The sequence below is a fragment of the Nymphaea colorata genome, chromosome 11, assembly GCF_008831285.2.
Source record: "Nymphaea colorata isolate Beijing-Zhang1983 chromosome 11, ASM883128v2, whole genome shotgun sequence".
NCBI classification, from domain to species: Eukaryota; Viridiplantae; Streptophyta; class Magnoliopsida; order Nymphaeales; family Nymphaeaceae; genus Nymphaea; species Nymphaea colorata.
Genome location: NC_045148.1, coordinates 8,382,828 through 8,397,422, shown reverse-complemented (window position 1 = coordinate 8,397,422; position 14,595 = coordinate 8,382,828). Strand labels below are relative to the sequence as shown.

The 14,595-nt window shown below is 39.4% G+C and overlaps 1 protein-coding gene across 1 annotated transcript; it reads right to left on the bottom strand.

The window, feature by feature from the left end:
• Window positions 1-2,619: 2,619 nt before the first annotated feature.
• LOC116265033 (uncharacterized GPI-anchored protein At4g28100-like) lies at window positions 2,620-5,610 on the bottom strand. Its single transcript, XM_031645550.2, has 2 exons — window positions 3,681-5,610; window positions 2,620-3,196 (listed from the first exon to the last, which is right to left on the bottom strand). Exons 1-2 carry the CDS (start codon window positions 4,263-4,265, stop codon window positions 2,849-2,851), a joined length of 933 nt encoding a protein of 310 aa, XP_031501410.1. The 5' UTR covers window positions 4,266-5,610; the 3' UTR covers window positions 2,620-2,848.
• Window positions 5,611-14,595: the final 8,985 nt, after the last annotated feature.

Sequence of the window (14,595 nt, the reverse complement as noted above, 5' to 3'; positions counted from 1 at the left end):
TGTTCTATGCGTTCAGATGTTTGAGCCCTGCCATTTTCGAATTTGTACTGGAAGAAAGCAGAGGTTGAATAACTTCTCCTTGAACTTGTCTTTATAAAAGTTGAGAATTACAAGTATGAGCTAGCCCGGCCATTTCCGAACTAGTACTGCAAGAAACCATGCACATGCAGTTTTTAATAACTTTATCTTGAACATGACAGGAATATTTTAAATTTGAAGCTGGTTCTCTCGGATTCAGAACCAGATTTCTCAGTTATAAATTACAAACAGGAAGAATCCTGAAAAGGGTGGAAAATTGTGGTGTCTAGGGTTGCTCGCCAGAAAATTTCTAGTCGAGTAGTTGGACCAGACCGAGCTTGAGGTTCAAGGCTTGCAGGATTCGGCTTGAGCTTGGCTCGAACCCAACCCAAGCTAGGTCAATTTGTTTTCCATGTTATGTTTGAGTAAAGGCTTGCAGGATTCAGCTCGAGCTTGGCTCAAACTGAAGCAAAGCTAGGTCAACTTGTTTTCCATGTTATGTTTGAGCAAAGGCTTGCAGCATTCAGCTCGAACTCGAGCTAAGCTCGGTTGACTTGTTTTTCCTGTTATATTTGAGTAAAGGCTTGCAGAATTCAGCTCGAGCTTGTGTCGAACTCAAGCCAAGCTAGGTCAACTAGTTTTAAATGAAAGAGAAAATGCGTTTTTCTCGAAAAAAAAAAACATGAAAAAAACCCGATAAATTAACTGGCAAATAAGACAAATAAGATAAATTAACCGATGACCTATTTTTAAAAAGGCAAATAAGACACCCAGTGGACTATTTGCGTTAAACGTTGAGAAAAATATAGCATATAAAGTATCAAACTACGTAACTTACACAGGTCTAAATGGGCCAAGTTCACCTGGCTTGAGCCTGACTGATTGAGGAAAATGTGTTCAAGTTTCAACTCTAACTCGACTCGTTCAATATACATACGGTATGCACAGTATGGGAGTTCCAGATCAGAGCTTGATCAGCTCGTTGTGCCTGCAAGTGATTGAAACCAGCTACGCTAACAACAGTGGCGGAGACACATAAGGGCTGATGTGGGCAATTGCCCACACCACACCAGGCAATTGCCCATACTAACATTCACATTGCTTGCCCCATAAAAGTTCAGGTGCTCAAGCATCATCAAGATAATAACACCATTAATTTGGACAAATTTGCTACACCAAGCTTCCCACATGCAAAGCTCTCAAGATCTGTGAAAACCTCAAGCTGGCAATCGACAGTGTTTTATATATTATGTCCTCGTTGCATTGGAGACATAGCCACAGACAGACATTCAGCTTGAGGTCCGGCGTTGAACACTCCCATTAACCATGTGAACCAACTAACCATGTGCTTCTGGTTTTACTATATTTTATTTACAAATTACCAGCTTCATCAGATCCCCATGAACATATAAAATTGAAGTATATGGGAGAGTGTTACGATTTATTAGCCTTTAAAAAATGTCTTCCACTTTGCTGGCAATTTGGCAAGGAATGCACATGTGCTAAGTAGGTGTTGTATTTGATTAAGAGTGTATCTTTAAGCTTCAACATCTTAATTAACCTCATCTTCCACTCAATCTTAATTTGAAGATGAGCTGCTGGTAAATGTTTAAGGAATTAGTGTAACGAATTAGTTCTATCTCCCTTCCTCATATAGGAGAACACAACAGCCATGGTCACACCCTATGATCATGTTCATGCGTCCATAAATCAAACAGTGGCAGAACCAGCATTTTCTTTTTGTAAAAGAGGAAATTGAGTCGCCTACCTGGGCCTGGTGTGACATTTCGCTAAACCTATGTCTAACTTTATCATAATGAAATTTTTGATGGGCTGATGTGGGTAGCGCCGCACCAGCTCACACGTAGCTCCACTACTAAAAACAAACATTTGACATAATCACACCATGTTTCCAGAAACAAAAAAGTAATATTTTTGAATTCGACACACACATATATATATATGTATGTATGTATGAAAATTGAAATTAGCGGGCTACTTTGTAGTGGAATGGTTATTTTTTCAACTTGTGTCATTAAAAACAGTGACAAAAGGTACATTCCAGCACTAAAAACTATGGGCAAGCAACTGGCAGTTGCAAATGCATGCAACGGTTTTTAACAATACAAAAAAAAAAAAACTAGCCAGCTATATATATATATATATATATATATATATATATATATATATATATATATATATATGTGTGTGTGTGTGTATTCCAAAAACACAATACTTTTCATATCAAATAATGTCATTTATGGGACATTGATCTCCATTTCATAGGAAGGGAATTCTGTAGTACAATTCCGAATCATCCAGTAGTAGAATTCATTTCAAGTAGGCCCATCGGTCCTGCTTTAACCGAGTAGTGTAGAGTAGTAGTTAAATCACATCTAAGTCCACCTGTGAAATATATGACCCAAAGCCAGCCACACTCAAGAAGGCAATAATACATATTGTATGCCTTTTTATACTCAAGATATCCAGTTGATGGAAATTATAACTCCAACCAGACCTTGCTGATATATTAAAATACATAAACCATACCTGCCCAGTTTACTATTTGGATGATCATAATATTTAATCGATCCATGAAAGTAGTGAAAAATGCAATCCATTCATACAAGATCAACTAGTGATGTGGGAAACAATAAGAGAAAAACCAACACCTTATTCATGTACATGAGCAATTATAACCGTAAGACTCGAACTATAGAAGTGCCTAGTCCTGCTGTTTCTTGTGCAATCAGGTGGAGAGGAAAAAGGTCCTATTGGATCCAGTACTAGACCAGATCCAGATATGGAAAAGCCCGACCCGAACTATCGATCAAGGAAACCAAAAAGCAAGCAGAAGTGAGATGGGCAAGAAGTTGATCATAAGGGACACTAGAGATGTAGGGAAGGTGGTGGCGGCGGCACCGGCGGGTGGGTCGGCCTGGAAGAACTGGACCGAGTCAAGGGCTAGGGGCATGTTCTCTTGGTCCGGGCTGCACTTGGACTGGTGCGGCGGGTGGTTGCTGTACATGATGGCCCGGAGAACGGCGGAGACGGTCGGAATGTAGGCCGTTTTGTTCTTGGCCAAAAGCCATGTCAAGCCCATCAGCTGGCAGTCCCTGCTGAACATCTTGCTCGCCCTGTCCTTCCCGTCCTTGGTAGCATTTTCTCCCTCCTTGAGCTGCATATACAAGTCGAACAACACCCAAATTATGAGCCAAGATTCAATCATATTAAACTTAATATTCAACACCCTAATTGTAAGTTATTCAATCATCTTAACTTTAAAAATAGTAAGCTAATTTAAAAATATAATATAAACTTGGTTGTGAAAAGAGATTTTTTACATTATTTCTTGTGGCCAAACATAGTAAACCCGTTTGCCCCCCTACCAAATAAACTTATTGAAATTAAAATTTGCAATATTATAAATTTTTGTGACTTTCATGTACATATTTCAACTTGAGATTTGAGAAGATGCGTTGTTATCTCCTAAAAAACAAGAGTATTGCCATTTTTAATTATCTTATTGAATTTAATGGAGATTTTAATTGGTGTAGGAGAAATTGTATTAAGAAAAAAACATGAGGATTAATTGGTGGTGTTCTCGAGGTAGAAATAATCAGAGAAAAGGAGCTGGCGAGAGCTGTGTCTCGGGCGCGTACCTTCTGCAGCGCGGTGAGGCAGCGGGTGCAGCCGGCGTAGGACGAGTTGCCGCAGCTGGACTCCAGCCGACGGACTGCGGAAGTGGGCACGGCCGAGAGGTTGAACGCGGCGGGGCAGCTGAGCGAGCCGATCTGGTGGAGCCGAATCCCGCAGAAGCACAGCACCGTGTCGCACGTCGCGTTCGGCTGGGGGAGCGCGATGCCTCGGCCTTGCAGTGAGGCCTGCAGAGACACGACGCACCTCTGCGAGTCCTCTGGCATCACCGGCAGGTCCGAAGGGGCGCGGCCGGATGGCTGGAGAGCCGACCGAGCGTGGGCAGCGTACAGCCAGGCCGCCAGCACCGGGCAGCACCGGCTCCGGTCCAGGCCCTGCCCGCACGCCTCCGCCACGCCGCCGAAGAGCTCCGTCGACAGGTCCAGCCGGCATGCCTGCGCCTCGGACTGCACTGGGAAGGCCGGGACTGTGGAGGACGGCTCGGCTGGGTTCATCGGCTGCGAGGACGGCACCGGATTGGCTGCCGAGTCGCCCAGACGGAGGAGTAACAGAGCCACGAAGAGAAGAAGGTGGCAGCGGAATGGAGCCATTGGGATGGATGGTATGGGGACGTTCCCCTTTCTTCTCTTTCTCTTGAAGCCTGTAAGGGGTACGAGCTCCTTTCCCTCGTAGAACAGAAGGTTTGCTGTAGAAACTATGAAAATTCAGTCGATTCTCTGTTTGATAGTGTTCGAAAAGAGCGATGGCACTTCCCTTAGTAACTTTTCTGAAGAAAAGTTTTGAAATTCGTAAGTTCTCGAGCATAAATCTTCCCCAGATTTTGAACTTACAGAGCAAGCTCGGAAGCTGCAGGTTCTCGAAGATGTATAATACTTCTGTGCGGGTTTCCGCAGAAAAAGAAGCTAATTTCGAAAGAAGCTTTCAGGAACTGCAAGAACAGGGAAGAAATGCGTCCGGTTACCAACTTGCCGGAGAAGATGCAAAAGAGTCTGGAATCTAAAAATGAGATTCCTCTGGTCTTGTTTTTCGAAGAAAGGTTGCAAAAGTCCGAAATTGAGAGAATGCCTCTCCTCAAACGTAGATATTCAGAATACAGAGAGACAGTGAGAGAGGACGTGAAGGAAGCGTGACGAGAAACTAGCCGGAGCAGATGAGAAGGTTACATATTAAAAAGGCTTCGAAACGAGTCTTGCTCTGGGCTCATTCAGAGTAAAACCAAGCCATATTGCTTCTCCATGTGGCTAGACAGAGACGCCTTCTCCGCTCTCTTCTGATGAAGCTCAGCCAAGCATGACAGAGAGGAGAAACTTCTGATGCTCAGAGGGAGACTTGACGTGAGCGAGCACTAGAACGTTCTCGACACGAAAAAGATCTCGATGAACACGAAGAAGGGATGCAGAAAAAAGAAAAACCGCTTTTCGTCGCTTCTGCAACTTCGACCAAGTTCTTCACAAAGCGATAAAAGCCGTGAAAATCGCAACGTTGAACAAGGGCTGCGTCCCTGTGGCTGTGAAGACTCAAAGATTCACAGTGACCATCATCATGGCGCCAGGAAAGTTTGGCTTTCTCCCCCTCCTCTTCCTTTGTACAGAGAGAGAGAGAGAGAGAGAGAGAGAGAGAGAGAGAGAGAAATCTAGTTGTGGTGTGGGAGTGAGTTGGGAGGAGAAAATATTTTAAAGGCAGAGAGCAGAGAACAGAGGCAAAGAAAAACAAAGCCTGCCTGCTTTGCTTTGTTGGCTTCCCGTTCGTCCTATCTCTTTTTCTACCTTTTTTTTTTCCTACCGTTTTCCCCGCAGGCCGTGCGTCTCCTTCTGGGGGGTCTCGTCTCGAGCGCAGAGCATGTGAGCCTTCTTTTCCACTTTCTTCTGTAACTCTCTTCTTCTTTTTCCTGTATTTTTCCGCCTCCCACTCCCCTTCTCTTTCGTCTCTTTCTCCAAACTTTCGTGTCGCTTTTCGCCCTTTCTCGTCCTCGCCCAGCCAGCCGTTTGCCTGCATCGACGCTCGTGCAGCCAAATGCACTCGGCCGACTCCATGATCGAGTCTACGACCATTTGGTGCTGGTAGATGAATTGGACAGCTAGCTTTGGCTGATGAAAGCTTCTTTCAACTTGTTCACCACTTGCTTTTTATTTGTGTTCATACCAGCAAATAAAATTCTAGGGGTTTGGCAGACTGAGACCATGGATGGTAGGATCTTTGTTGCTGTTCCAGTGGCATACCAACCAATGAAGCCTTAGCTCCTGAGACATCAAAACGTCATTACTGGGTAATGTTGTCCATAAAATTGGGTTACCATTAGTCTGTTACAGTGGCAAAAGCAGCCACATGGTGACTGTTGCAGACAGTTGCCGGCACCACCCACCAGTTTTTTAAAATTTATTTTTAAATAAATAAATATATATATATATATATAATATGCTCTACCAAATATGAGTACTTTTCAATTAATTTTTCTGACTTCACCACTAGTCTCTTAATGTGTGTGTAATCAAAATTTTAATTTGTTAAATAATTTGGATGGCAACACTTTTTGGTGAGTAACAAGCCAAAAATTTTTCATGAAGGAGATCGAATTAAAGTTTATAAATTTTGACAAAGACCAAAATATCACAAGTGAAATTTTTTAAAATCTATATGTAATTTATTTTTTTTTTTAAAGGTAGGGCCAGGGCCCTTGCAAGCCCCTCCTTAACTTCGCCACTGGTAGGAAGTGTATTTTATCTACTGCCTAAATAAGAGCCGAAGTCTTCATTCCTCCTCTCATCCTCAAGATGGTAGACCTGCTTTCAGTATCTCGAGGCGATAGTTTGTGTATTGGTATCTCGGATTTGGAACAAAATGTGGAAGTTACATGAACTCCAGACAAAAAATTTACCTTATCATTACTCGTTGAACTTGTTTCTTTGAAATAGTGTATTTTTATGAAATGTTGTTACTTTGAAGTTTGGCTTAAGTTCCTCTAATTCAGCCGCAAATAGAAGTCAAGCATGAATGTCGGTAAGGTGACGCCATGTAGCAGCTTTACCAACCTGGCTAGCCAGCTCTCTAAGCCTCGAGCAGGGTTAAAAAGCTACCAAAGGAAGTTACCTATCCAGTGACAAAAATATGTCTCGAAAATACAAAAATTGAAAGTGCCCATATGTCGTCGACACTATGGTAAAAATCATTAGTCTTTTTAGGTCCATGACTTTATGAAAAGCTCGAATGGAGGGGTCGCGATAGACATGGGACCACGGAGGAGCAGCCTAGGTAAATAATGAAAAATTAGAAAAAGGAAAAGTTCATAGACGAAATCAGACATTTATTCTAAATAGTGAATGTTAAAGAAGTTGTAAAACAAAGATAATAAAAAAGTAGGACATAAATGAAATATGTGGTAATTTTAACCTAGGATAAACGACGTTGCTTCTTTTTAAGGACTTAAGAAACACAAGCCTTTTTCAGGGAAGTAGCGGAGGTACTATGTGACTGATGTGGGCGACTGCTCATGCTCATGCCAGCCCCTAAAATCTTGCATTGTGATTACGTTGGACTTAGGTTCAGCTAGGTCTAGCCGCATGTAGTGCTTGTATCAGTGCCTTGCAATCACTCATTCTCCTAAAGGAAAAATCGATTAGTGCTCCTCAATCAAATTTTTTTTACTCCCCTACTGAGTATGGATGTGCATTAGTTGCACTTAATTTTAAGGCAACCTATGAATATCTTCAATCTTGAGTGTGACCAACACTTTTAAAAATTGAGAATATCCCACTTTTTATTTGAGTAACTTAGTGAAGCTGGTCGTTTATTGACGAGAATATTAGACAATTAGATGAAAGCTTTTTATAACACGCAAATTTGACATTTATATACTCGGGATTCAATGGTAATGCAAAAGTATATATCGAAATTCAACTAATTTCGAAATCCTTTTGCCAAAAAGAAAAAAAGTTATATCTAACCAATCGAATTGGAAATAATTGAAGAAATGTCCGAATGTGTCGACGTCCATATGGTGCAATTCGGCACTCGAAACTCTAAGGTCTAATGATGCATGAGGTAAAAGAACTTCTTTTTACCTCTAGTGCTGACTCGTTCTCCACCAGTTCGCTAAATTTATCATCTGCCTTCATGGTTTTTTTTTTTTTCTTTGAGAACAGAAATTTTTCACTTTTATTACTGAATTTGAGATTATCTTGGTACTAGAAGTCCATTATTGCCAACAAAAGGATTTTTAGGCAAGGGAAAAGCGTGCTTTAACTTAATAGAAAGTAACAGGAAGCTTCTAACGTTTGTTTGAAGGGCTTTAGCACCACTGATGGAGCGAGGGTTGGCAGGCGGTTAATTTTTATTTCGAGTTTTTAGGACATTAATTTCATGTACCGATATACAAGTTAAAACTTAACGGGAGTGTTACCTCAAGGCTATCCTGAAAAGGCGAAGGCTGAAGCTTATGTTTTAGTTTTCCTACTCATCCAACAATAGGAAGTTTCAAACCAAAAAAGTACAAAGAATAAATCTACAAAAATTTCTAATGTTTAGAACAAATAACATACCACAGCTTCACAAATATGTTCCCAACTTGTGAAAGAAATTTTTGAAGAACTTCCAGCAAGCTAAGAAAACTTTAAATTTCCATATAAAAAGTTTTAAAAGTCAACAAAAGATAGGTGCTCAACTTTTGAAAGAAATTTTTAAAAAACTGCCCACAAATAGAAAATACTAAAATTGATCTCTTAAAGAAAAAAAAAAACCTTGATAAGCCAAGAGAGGAGCAGTTCTTTTAAGTGAATACTTTGTCATTTTCTATTAAAAGTCAATATTTTGTTTTAACAAGTGACCTTTGGAGAATTCCTCTCATAAATTGGAGTAATTGTTTCCTAACTTTTTAGAGGTTATAAATCAGTAATTTGTTATTCACCCAAACATAAGTGCCTTCTTTAATTTTTCTCAAACACGTAAAGCAAATTTCAAGGAAAAAAAATTCTGGTGACAATTAGCATACATGACTTGCTCTCCGATATTCAAAACCCTGAAAAGTAGGAAGCCCTTTTACTTTTGCCGAAATGACGGTGATACCACAAACTTTATTCATCAGCTCCGGGAGTCTCCGAACGAGGGGACGATCAGTCACGGGACCGAGCGAGCGTTTCTTGAGACTGAGCGTCTTGAAACGAATCCCTCATTCAAACGCGTGACCTTATTGCCACGAGATGCCGTCTCGTTTAAACTTTAAAGGGATCTATCCACAGAAAATGAAAGGGGTCCGTCTACAGCTTAATTTGCTTTTAATAGTATTTTTTTTCCTTTATATTTACTTAAGAAAAGTCAGGTAAAACCCTAAGGTTAAAAAGTAAAACCCTCAGACCATACCCTTATGATTCTAAAGTTCCGATTAAATGAACATCCTTCAACACTTGAGTGTCGTTCTTGCTACCATTTACAACCCGTATGAATAACATACTAAAACATGAGAGCGACCGTGAAATTTGAACCTTCGACCTTTTGAGTGCAGGCCGCCTTACCATTTGCTTGCATTCCGCTCCTTTAGGCACCGCCAAGCGTAGCATTTACCACCTTTTTATTACTTGTTCACCCAATTATGATAGACTTAACGATGTTTTAAACCAGTACCCAACAATTATGGTAGACTTAACGATGTTTTAAACCAGTACCCAACAATTATGGTAGACTTAACGATGTTTTAAGCCAGTACCCAACAATTATGGTAGACTTAACGATGTTTTAAGCCAGTACCCAACAATTATGGTAGACTTAACGATGTTTTAAGCCAGTACCCAACAATTATGGTAGACTTAACGATGTTTTAAACCAGTACCCAACAATTATGGTAGACTTAACTATGCTTTAAACCAATACCCGATAAACAAGGTTGTTTGTCCAAATTACCGTCTCTATCATCTAGCTAAGAGATTGGACTTAAGATCTTCAAGCTAAATTAAGCACGAGGGGACCTTTGGATGGTAGCTCAAATCAAAACCAGGTTTTGATTTCATTTCCAAAACACAGTTTAGGGTGTGTTGGATGATGTAAAACGTGGATTTGGCAAAAATCATATTTTCAGGGAACCCGGTTTTCCAAAGGAGAATGAACATAACTTTCCTTTTCCCCTCTCCTTGGGTTATTTGCCAAAAAAGAAAAACATGTTTTGAGTGTGTCACCAAGGCGGAGCCAAACATTTTTTATGAGGATGATCGAATTAAAGTTTCTAAATTTTGATTAAGGCCGAAATATCATTTTTCAAAATTTATACATAAAACAAGTGAAGTTTTCTAAAGTTTACATGTAATTTTTTTTCTTTTTTAAATTGAGGTGGGGCCAAGGCCCATGCACGGGGCCCTACCTTGGCTCTGCCCCTATGTGTCACTCAAACACAAACTATTTTAATAAACCCAAAACCAAATATAAAACTAAGTTTTCATAAAAGTGTGATTTTTGAGGATATCATACAAACGCTCCATAAAAATTATCAATGATACCATATATATATATATATATATATAGCTATAATTATAGTTATAAAATAATCTATTGATTATTTGCATAAGTTTAAAATTAAAGATGGGTGTTTGGGGGCCCAGATGTGAACTAATTGCTAACCAAATGAGAGACCCAATAATCATGTGTAGGGCAACCCTAGCCACCTCATTGATTCAAAAATCTAAGGGAAGGGAAGACAAAATAAGTGGCCTTGATTCTTTGGATATCCACTGATGGGGCCATGAGTGGGAGACTAAAAGCTCCTTTGATTGGGCACTGAAAGAATGAAAGGACAAAAGTTGAAGCTGCTACCTACTTACTTAAAGAAAATAAATTAAAAAATAAATAAATAAAAGGTGAAAAGAAAAGGTAGTCTGCTGTAAAAAGAAAAAGCAAAGGGTGGAGTTGCAGACAAAAAGTAGGGGTTGGTTGAAACTTGTGTTCCCCACTCTACATTTCTTTTCACACTGTTGAGAAAGTTTCTTCCCTCATTCCATTTTACCTAATTTTTTTATCCTCACACCAGCTAACTTTTGAACAATCTCAAATCCAGACCTAAGATTTCACAAGAAATATGTGAGTTATCTAGGATACCATGGCATAAGTTTGTAGAGAGGAGAAGAATTCTGGTTTTACTAATAGGTTTTCAATGTAGAAACCCCAAAAAAAAATGAAAGAACTTTTTCCTACCAAGAAAAAGTCTCAGCAAACATAAAGAAACATCTTGAGATCTAGGGAGAGAGAGAGAGAGAGAACTGCCCTTGGGACCTTGATTAATTTCATAATACAAAACATTCAGAAATGCTAAGAAATTATGTTCTTGAGTTTTTTTTTATTGTTAATGAAAAACGAGTGATTTTCTGTTAGCGGAAGATAACGTGCAAAGGGAAATCTTAATCGTATCGTCTAAAAATTCACATTGAAGCGCAGAGTGCTGATTTGGAAGGAAAGGCACAACAGAGAAAGGCCACCTTTATAATTAGCCCAAAAAATGTGGTCTCCATTTGAAATTTCTGGATGTCTTTTTACTGTAATTATGATGCTTAGACAAGCGAGTCCCACCTGATTACCAACCAAATGCTCTATGAGACAAAAAAAAAAAAAGAAAAAAAAAAAAGAAAGAAGAAGAAGAAGTAAACCTAAAAAAAACTTATTCGGCTAACTTAACTTCGGAGTTCTGATGGGATATCGTGTAGCAACCAATGGCCTTCATCAAATATGTACTAAAAAAGGAAATTTTTGGTCTTGCCCGCCAAATATTGGCAAAATCTTAGGCATGGAGACCTGGGAAATGCCTCAAGGAGACCGTTGGTTTGGTTCATCATTTGGACCAACTGAAATTGAAAGTTGAAGTTAGAACATGTTGAACAAATCCAACCATTAGAATGCTCTTACCTTTGCTTTGCTTCCTTTTAGAAACCAAGGCAATGCAAGACGAATTAAGATTAAGGAACCCTAATCCATCCACACTCATAACTAAGCTAAAAGTATGCTTAAAACTAATTATAACTCAAGTAAATGCCTAGACGAAAAGAAAGAACAAAAGAAAACTAAGAAAGAGCTTGCAATTTATTTCCTTTCCAACTTTCAATGCATGTCCCTTTATATAAAGAAAGGGATGGATTGCGATTTGGATCTGTTTACAGACATTGAAACTTATCCAGATCTAGTTTTATAAATATGGATCTGGATTCTGCTTCTGGCTCTGCATCACAAGGTATAAGGGGCATGGAGTATTCAAGCTTTAGAGATCTGGTTTACTTCAAAAGTCTGTCCCGGCTCAGCTTGCGGCTCGCATTGAGCTGAGCTAAGCACATTTTAGGGTAGCTCGTTCAACCTCGAAAGGTCCAGCTCTGCTCGACTCGCGGCTCATGCTAAGATGAAGTTGCCCTTGAAAAGGCCGAACCCAGCTGAAGAAGAGGCGATCAGGTTTTTGGGTAGCTGTTGGTCTAAGGTTACGCATGAACTGGGTTCTGTTGGACCTTCAAACCAACTCACAATTTTTTTCTTCAGTATCCTTGGATTGCATGTACGGAGAGTTTGAAGGTCAGTTCTTTAATGTGTTCGGTTTCAAATTTATAATCCATCAAAATCCATCAATTTGATCCAATTAGTACCGGAGATCAGATTTGATGTCCAAATCTTGCGTTTGAAACAGCGTTTGAATGCACGATTAGCCATTAAACTTCCACTCATTTGTACTTGATTTCACATTGTTCAAATTGAAAGAAATTAGATCCAAATCATATAGCTCACCAATGCACTTGCATTGGTAGGGGCTGTTTAGCAATAGTAACATATTATTCTATCCCATGAATCATTCCCAAAAGTGAAGCAGACTCATGAAGCACTTGTTACAGTGTCGTATGAATTTGCCCCATTTCTTGGGGAAGATTCACTAAGCAATAACAGAGTGTTACTATTGCCAAACAGCTCCATAGGTAACATGCTGAAAGCTCTAAGTAAGGAACGTAAAAATATGAAATGTTGCATATTACTGTTCTTCAGTCACTTTTGCCACCTTCATTGAACTCCGGATTTTGAGATTGAATATTGATTACTGCAATGCTGCAAAAAAGTTGAGAGTATGATTATGATGATGACGATTATCATTGGGAATATTTATCAGGATTCAGACTTGTTCAGATTCAAGCCAAAAGCTGAATACCGCATCTGAATCTCAAATTTGCTAATTTGTTTCCACCTAATCTACTGAGAGAGCGTTGGAATCCGACTAATCGAATCAGGTTTGGTTGAATATCCAATCCAAATCTGAAACATTGACATGCACCAATTAGTGCCTAAAAGAGTAGGCCATCTTTATGCCTGGACTCCAGCTACTCTTACCATAGTGCTCTCAACTTTTCCTTTTTATCTTTGCTTTTTCCGTTTTTACACTTCCACGGGAGAAAGCATGAATATGAAACCAATTGACATCTCAAGTACAATAATTCAAACCAAAAGCCTGTAATTGTTACAAAGAAAGTATAGCGACTGTGCTGAACATGGGCCTCCTTCCAATGCTTCTTTTCTCGTTGGAGTCTTTCACCTTTTCTTTTTACCAAAGTTATTGTCTTTCTTTAGGCGAGCATTTCACGTGAAGGTATTGAGAAAGATTTTGGCAATTGGGAGCAAAAAGGTTATCTGCAAAAAAGCTTAATGATGAATTAGGGAGATTCCATTGAAAAGATAAATCAGAGGTTTCAGCATTTTTTTAAGCCAATTGCAGAAGATGGGTTTCAAGATCTCAGATTTTCTTCACAGGTTTCTTGAAAACCGCCAAGCGGAAAATCTCAGAATATTCACTTTTGGACTAAAAAAGTTAGAGCACATCAACTTCGGAGAGTTTTAATCAGAAGGTCTACCCGCAACTCCAAGTCTCTGATGCATAGCAGGAAATAATTACCAGGAAACTCGCTTCTCTATTCTAAGATTTGTTGGTTGCCCCCAATTCGCTTCCTACTTCATCCTGTTTCAGCAAATCTCATCAATCATTTAATATTATTCAAAGCAGTTGATTCCTCCTGATTCCACTATCGTTATTTGCTTCCATCTTTTTTTCATTTACTGCCAACTGTATGACTGCTCCGATTGATTCGCGAGTTCAAAATGTTTGTCCTGCACTTCAGCGTCCCGTTGTAAATGCAGTGCATGTGCATCATCAAGGTCAGGGGGGGTCAATTGAGAGCCGGCAAAGGGGATTTTCCAAAACAGTAGGTATGAGGGCATCACCTTGTATGTGGCAAACTGGATACTGGTTCTGGCTACCCAGAATCACCCAGCTCACTCATGAGAAGCTTGATTCATCATAGTGAACAGTTGAGAGAAATTTTTTTAAAAAAAATGATGATGGACATTTTCTAGTACAAAATAAAATTTTAAACAAACAACACAATACATTCATGATATGCATAACTTATAAATTATAAAGAAAAAAACTAATGAACAAAGTACAGAATCATAGGATGATGATGATGATGGAGAAATAAACTCAGTTCATCTAACATACAAGGTTCGGCATACGTGCACCAGTCACGTACGTTAAACATTGCTATGAACTTATATTCTATAAGCATTCCAAGACAATATAAGCAAAACAATTGTCATACTAACATACACGATGTGATTAAAAAAAAAAAAACCCAATTTTAAGTTGAATTTTAACCGAATCCAAAATATGATGATCACGGTCTTGGATATGTTGACTGTAGTCTGTACCTAACACGGGCAGCGTGGTGCTCAGGTGGTGTCCGATAGCGTACCATACATCTGCGATATCAGTTACATCTGCTGCAGAAAATAAACACCATACATATATATATATATATATATATACACACACACACACACACACACACACACACACACCACACACACACCAACATATTTTGTGTGTGGTGTGTGTGTGCACTACACAAATGTGACTTGTGACCAACAATA

Excerpts from the sequence above, each read along its gene's own strand:
- LOC116265033 (XM_031645550.2), bottom strand. The coding sequence starts at position 4,265 with ATGGCTCCATTCCGCTGCCACCTTCTTCTCTTCGTGGCTCTGTTACTC. Across the intron at positions 3,197-3,680 it reads GCCTCACCGCGCTGCAGAAG|CTCAAGGAGGGAGAAAATGC; the intron begins GTACGCGCCCGA and ends TTGTATATGCAG.